We start from the raw sequence: 7545 nt of genomic DNA on the forward strand, positions 1-7545 counted from the left end.
TTTTTTAAAAAAAGTTAGAAAGTCATGGATTTAAGTCTCTGAAAAATCAAATTTTTAAAATGGAATTTACCCCTTCCCCCCAATTTCACAGTGTTCCGAATATCTGAATTTGTAACAAAATCCCCGCTGACAGTCATATTTTATTACAATATGAAATGTTTTTATCATGTTCTTTAAAAGTTATGACATTCTTTCAAAAAATGAAAAACTTCATTTCTAGAGCGAATTATCTTCTAAACTTCTGTGATTTCAGAATTTTTATTATTATTTTTTTATTTTATCAATTAAAAATTCTAGCAGAACCAAACCAGTCATTGGCGAAATTTTTTTATTCCGAAATGAGAACAGAAAATCAGGACTATTTCTTTTCTTTCCGATGTACAAGAAAAATATCTTTAGACTATAATTTTTTGCAGGAGAAAAAAATTTGCTTACGTATTTTTTTCCAGCTATTTTATTGCTTCAACTTTTTCTTTCTCCGTTTTTAAAATTTATAAATATGAAGATGCAGGGTATAACAGTTTTGGTTATACCTATCATTTCAATTAGTGGTATTAAAATGCTTTTTTAATTTATTGTTCTGTTTTTGTTGGAGAAAATAGTAACTTCATTAAGTCATAAAAAAGTCTTGGAATCAGTCATGGAAAGTACATGTCCCAGGCAATATAATTTTTGAATCATTGATGCATAGTATTCATTTTGGCATTAAAAAAGCAGGAAATAGAAAAAAAGTTATTTCAAAAGAGGTCAGAGCAACTAACGCCTAACCAAGTAATTGTGATTGGAATTTCACATGCATGCGATAAAAAATTGGGTCTCCATAGCAATGAGAAGAAGCAAAATAATTAGGCACAAAGAAATGCACTAGAGTCTGAATAAAAACTTAATTATGAGAAAGGGGAAGATACAAGCATAAATATCAATACACTTTTCAAAAGCAAAACTTTTTATTAACACTTTGAATAAATTGTTCTATTTGGTACTCAAGTAACTGAAATAAATATCTTAATAGTAATAAAGGAGAATGATTAAAAAGATTTTAGTCTACTAAAAATATTTTTTTTGTTGCTGAAACGGGAATGGCCATGAGAAAAACGTAAATATTTTTTAACAAATGTTTATTTATTGACAGTTAATTATAATTGATAGAAATATATGTAATTTCAATATTACAGTTAATGTTAGAAATTATTAATTAATATATCCAGTAGTTATAAATATATATGAACAAATAACTAATCATTGGACAGGTGATATGATTTAAGCTCTTCCCTAAATTTTAATTGTAAAGCTAATTTTTTTCAGAGCAAGGTGGAGCAAATTAGATTTTCAATGCGAGTCAATAACCACAAATTTATTATTAAAATCATATTTACATAATATTACACTATATTATATACCATTACTTTATTGCAACTCTGTATAGATACAGAAAAACCTGAATAATCAAAAAGTTAAAGTAAGCATAATTAAGAAAGTTCGTAAAAAAATTAATTCGTAATATTTTTTCTTCTTTTTATAAAAGATTTTATTCTTCTATCAGCGTAACAGCCTAGTACAGGCCAGGGGTTTCCCAATAAGTTGCTTCCATCTGGCTCGTTCAGAATCTAGGTTTCTCCATCTATTGATGCTCAAGGTTTAAAGATCTTTTTCCACAGAATCAATCCATCCGGATTTTTTTTTTCCGGTTAGCAGTAAATTTTCCAAAAGTCAGCATCCTAACTGGTTCACCATCATCCCTTCTACAGATGTAACCTAGCCATTTTATTCTATAGGATTTAATAACTGAAATTATATTTGGCTGCTTAAATTCATTGAATGTACTAATATGAATGATTCATAATACACCAAACTTTCTTTAACAGCTGCAAAGATTGCCGAGTATTTTTCTTTCGAAAATTAGTAATTTATTTTCATCAGATTTATTTAAAGGCTAGCAATCGCTGTCTAAAAAGTAATCCAGTTTTAATTAGTTCATTATATAAATTAGTTTTAAAGGAAATAAGCTTTGATTTCAGTTTCTTAATTCAAAATGATACCTATTTAGATATCCGGTTGTTAATTTATTTTTGGATATTATTAACTGTAACAATAGTCTCTGGGTATTTGAATTGACTTTATACCTTTAAATGTATAATCATCAGTGACCTCAAAATTTTAATTACTGACTGCCATAGCAATGCTTTAGCAGAATCCCCAAGCTTGATAAAAGGCTCTGAAATAGCTTTTTGGTACATCCCATTAAATTAACGTCATCCCCATAAGCCAGTGTTCCCCTAAGTGTGGTACGCATACCCCCAGGGGTAGCGTTGGCACGTTTCTTATGCGAAATATCTTACAACAAACGAAAATTTAAATTTCTTTTTTTAAAAAAAAAAGTTAGCCATAAAAATTTACGATTACGTATTTTTCTATTGGCTATTTTTTGCAGAGTTAATAATTAGTGGTGTCAAAAGCCAGTTGTTATTTTTAACTTTTGTGCAATTTTTTTATAGTAAAAAATACCTTCATTTTTTAATTAGTGGTACACAGCGTTACGAAAAATTTAGAAAGGGTACACGAAAGTCAAGTTTGGGTAACATTGCCATAAGCCAATATTTGAGCAGACCTTTGGATAATTGTATCTCTAGTATTTATATTGGTTTCTCTAATCGTTTTTTCTAGTGCAATGTTAAATAGTACGCAACAGAGGGTGTTTCTAATCTTCAACCTCTCTGCATGTAATAAGGATTTGATAATTCATACATACATTTTACTCTGCATTTGTTATCTTTAAGAGTCATTTTTAAAAAGTTAACTAATTTATATGAAATTCTAAACTCAATCATAGCATCAAAAGCCTTTTTTTCTTGATGAAGTTGTAAGCATTTTTTAAAATCAATCGAAAGATGACATATATTATATTTTGTTTTATCTAGGATTTGTCTGAGAATGAATCTGGTCATTAGTAACTTTTTTTAATATTCTGGAATCCATAACTGGTATAAAAAGCAAGTCTGCAATGCAATAGTTTGGAGAATATTTTAAATGTATCATTTGAAATTGTATTGCCTTTAAAATTGTGACATTCAAAATCTCTGTTTTTAAAAATACAGCAAATTATACCATCCCATTCAGTGGGCATTTGTTCATTGGCCTAAATATTACAAATAATTTTGTGTAGTTTCAGTTATTGTAGGTTTATTAATGTTAGTTAGTTCACATTTAATACAATATGGTCCAGCAGGTTGGTTACAATTAAGAAGTTTAACTATAAGTTTCACTTTTTGCAAACTTGGGAGTAAATTCTTCAGTTTGTTTAGATAAATATTCAAAATCTAGTGTACAAGAATCTATAACAGGACTGTCGCTTCCAGAGAGAACTTTCTGGAAAAGCCCTCTCCGTCTATTTTTTTTAACTAACCAACTTTTTGCAACAACAGTTTCGTATTTACTACTAGTCAGTTCATCATCTGCCACCGAGATTGATTAGAACATCGAAAAATCTACAGCAAGAAAACACTAATTAATCTTCTCCATAAATTCTGTTTGGTCGTTTATTTAATACAATTAGGTTTAAAAATAATAATTTTACTTATTTATTTCGCAAATGATTTTTTTTTCGTCGAAAAAAGTATGAAGTCTTTCAAAATCAGAACAACAAGAATGATTATCATCAAGTAAAAATTAAGGTTTTAATAATTAAAATTATTGCACCCAAGGTTTTTGATGTTATCAAATCTTAAAACCAGACTGTTGATTTTATATTCATCGCACAAATGTTTTATTTTTGCTTAAGTTAAATAAGTTGCATCAACATCAGTATATAATAACATCATTTAAAAAAAATTATTGGGATAAAATAGTTCAGGACTACTTCAGCAGAGATTATTCGGAAAAAAAAAGTCATGAAAAACCAACCAAATGCCTATAATTCAAAACTACGGAATAAGTTACTACTTAAGTTACATTTTAGTCTGCTTAAAAAGACATGTTTATAGAACTTTAACATAATTTATTTTAATCAATTGATTGAATCACTTTATTCTACAATTAACAACTCTCAGTATTTTGTGGTCAAAAAAACTTAAAATAATTTCAACTGCATATTTAAAAATAAATAGGCATACAAAATATTTAATCTTCCATCAAATAGTGTACTTAATTTGGGTAAACACTGTTTAATTAATTATTTTTAAGAACTAAATCGATGAACTAAACAAGAACAATACAAAATCAGGCAATAAAACAAACCATCAGCAAATACCTGGAATAAAATAGATTGCTAGTACTAATTATAATATTTTAGGAGTCGCCAAACTTGATAGTTATTTTGGCATAGGTACTGACACGGAAAGAGTTCCAAATTAACAAGAAAAGACAATTGAAATGCATTGCTTTACAATTATAAATGTCGATAAAATATAAATAAAACACCATAATAATTATATAATAATGTTTTAATAGACATAACTATCTAGCATTTTTTTTAAAATTCGTATTGAATAACATAGGTTTGCAGCTATTTGCAATGTATATTTATTTAGTATTTTCCAGCTTTTCTAATAATTCCTTCTCCATTCGCTGTCTTCTGTAATTTGTAATTGTTTCTCTAAACTGTCTTCTCTTTTCTTCATCAACAGGAGGATACATCTCTCTGCGTTTTTCAATCACCCATTTCTCAAAATACTGAGGTTGATTAAAGACATAAAAAAGTCCAACTGGAAAGGAAATGTATAAGGCAAACTTAAAAACCTCTAACTTCCAACTCCCCATGTTGCTTTTAGAATTACAATCTAGTTTGGAATTGGAGACTAGAGAAATGTAGAGCAGTATGATCAAGTTATAAAGTCATTTCGAGATATCGTAATAATGAGAAAAAAATACTGTTCTTATTAGTGTTTTCTTAATAAAGGTGAAACTTTTCTATAGATTTAAGTAGCATTTAATATACGCCGCAATTCAAAACTAAGCAAATGGGGCAAAATGTAAACATTAAGTCACATACGCTTCGTACTTCCTATTTCTGCTTAACTGAAATATTACATTTAACTAAACTCTTTTTCAGTGCAATTTTGAAGTTTTGAACTAAAATTAAATTTAAGTTGGATTAACATTATTTAAAATTAATTTTAAATTACATAACAAATGATTTATTTGTTTTAAAAAAGCCCGGTTAATTAAGGTACTCGTCTAACTATGAAAATGCAAAATCTGGCATTTACAGGGATAACCAGATGTAAATATGCTTCAGAAATATTTTTAATTATTATTATTTGAACTTGAAAAGAGATTGAGAGTTAAAACTAAAAATGAGAAGGCACGCACAATTTATTGCAAGAACTGTACTTGTTAAAAATGGTAATGTTGACGGTGCTGTCAGCGTCTTGAACAGAATCCTGAGTCAGGAAGGTATATTCGCAAATTTTCGTAGACGACTTTACTATGAAAAACCCTGGCAAACAAGACGTCGTGTGAACATTGAGATTTGTAAAGCAATATATAATGAAGATATGAGTAATAAAATTTCATTTACAATGCGAAAAAACCGTGAAGAAGCTTGGCCTGGCTGTTAAAAGTGGAATCTTCTAAACCTGAAACTCTTAAAAGAGTCATTTGATTAACATTTTGAAGCTACTCTTACAGTTCATCATACTGTTTTAATTAAAAAAGTATGTGTTTTTTGGAATTAGCTGTCAACTTATGATAATATGATGCCCTAGTTCTGCTATGTTTATTTTACATCAGTTTTATGCAAAATTTAGAAGAAAATAAAACTTTTTCTCAGCATGTAATTGTTTGAAAACATTATTTATATTGTGTTATTAAATTTAATATTTGTATTATTAAAACTTGTGCAATTAAAATATTGATAATTTTGTATTCCCTACATTTAGTGATACATCTAAGTTAATGATGTAGATGCAATTCTTCCGAAAAATTGTTAGGGAGATTTCCGTATCATGGTCTATGGCAGAATAATAGCCAAGTCCAACAAGAAACTATAAAAAACCATCATTAAAAGGGGCCAACTCGAAAGGTAGCTTGTTGCGACCCCCTGGCAAACATCCGCATATTTTTTTTTTTCAAATTGTAAGATTAAACTGTAGTTGGTGCAACAGATTACGATACAGAAATATCTTTAAACTATTATTCTTAAAAATAAATTTTTTAAATAATGACAGGGCTGCCATGGACTGCTAATTTTTGCCATAATATAGGTAATAACTACTATTTTGCAAACAATTAGCTTTTTTAAAAAAATACCCAAGAATTTTTGACACCTTTAACAGATTGAGTTTAAGGCTTTTGCATTTATTCTTTTCTAAAATGAACTTATTATTGTATATATTTTATAAAGTGCAAATGTCTAATTAAAGTATAAATATTGTAAGAATATTTTAAAGGGAAAATAATTTATGCCCGTAGAACAGTGATTCTCAACCTTTTTTTTGTGACAGCAGACAATGAAAAAAATTAGTTTAAAAGTTATTTACTTAACTATAATACACTGTGTTAAATAGTTTGTGATAATAATTTTGAATGTGAAATAAAATAATATGTACTACAAAAGCACATTTATTAAGGGATTAATTATTTTTTTCGACAATTTTTTTATTAGTTAGTAACAGTTATTTTTGTTTTTTGCTAGTTATTAATTGTTTGCTTGTTTTCTATAGCTAGTTTTTTTTTCTGATTATTAATTCTTGTTAACTAGTGTTTTTGCTGATTATTAATTGTTAGCTTATTTTTTGTTAGTTTTTTTTATAACTTTTAATTGCATAGCTTACTTTAATGATTAGCTTTTATTTAAGTTTGAAAGTAAATATTTAGCTTGCTTTCCTTTGATAATTAATAATTTTAATGACCATTAAATTTCCTACTTATTTCAACATTTTTTAAAATTGTCAATGGCAATTTAAACACTTCCTTCTTATTTTAAGATTATCAGAGACAAGACAATCGCTGACAAAGATGTTTCCGCGGTTAAAGAGTGGAAAAATTATAATATATATATATATATATATATATATATAGGGTAAACTAACCAGTGAAGGAACACTCAAGCTTCCTTTGCCTTTTAAAAAATCATATTAATTTCAAAATTCGTAATTTTAGTTAAATGACAGTGTCAACATATTTGTTACTAATTGCAAATTATGTAAAAAAAATTTAGAGAACTTACATAATATTGTTTTAAAGTTTTGGAGGTTCAAATGACAAGTAGTAAGAAGACCAAATGAAGGAACAGCTCTTACCAGTGAAGGAACACAAAATTGCCCAGTAAAGGAACACTTAATTTTGGTTATTTTTTAATGCTCTTTATGAATTTATTAGCCATACAAATATATAAAAACAAGACTATTTGTGAAATTATAACATACAAGTACTTGTAAAATGATAACTTTTTTCTGTAATCATGAACTAGAAATTAAAGTGATATTAAATACAAAATAAACAAAAAAAATCATTCTTTCTTATAATTTGACAGTCAAATCTAAATCATTGTGTCATCCGATGTTGTTTATTATCATTATTATTTTATCACCTTTTTGTTTACTCTTT

General features: G+C 27.4%; 2 protein-coding genes across 2 annotated transcripts; one reads left to right on the forward strand and one right to left on the reverse strand.

Annotated features, from left to right (window-relative positions):
- Positions 1–4421: 4421 nt before the first annotated feature.
- On the reverse strand, positions 4422–4994 carry LOC147808239 (protein PET100 homolog, mitochondrial). The gene has a single exon (XM_087166277.1). It carries the CDS (start codon positions 4753–4755, stop codon positions 4519–4521), a length of 237 nt encoding a protein of 78 aa, XP_087022403.1. The 5' UTR covers positions 4756–4994; the 3' UTR covers positions 4422–4518.
- Positions 4995–5181: 187 nt separating this feature from the next.
- On the forward strand, positions 5182–5774 carry mRpS21 (mitochondrial ribosomal protein S21). Its single transcript, XM_087166276.1, has one exon. The coding sequence runs from the start codon at positions 5292–5294 to the stop codon at positions 5553–5555; it is 264 nt and encodes an 87-aa protein (XP_087022402.1). The 5' UTR covers positions 5182–5291; the 3' UTR covers positions 5556–5774.
- Positions 5775–7545: the final 1771 nt, after the last annotated feature.

This window comes from Parasteatoda tepidariorum, chromosome 6 (genome assembly GCF_982258835.1).
Source record: "Parasteatoda tepidariorum strain Cologne lab strain chromosome 6, Ptep-v5.0, whole genome shotgun sequence".
NCBI classification, from domain to species: Eukaryota; Metazoa; Arthropoda; class Arachnida; order Araneae; family Theridiidae; genus Parasteatoda; species Parasteatoda tepidariorum.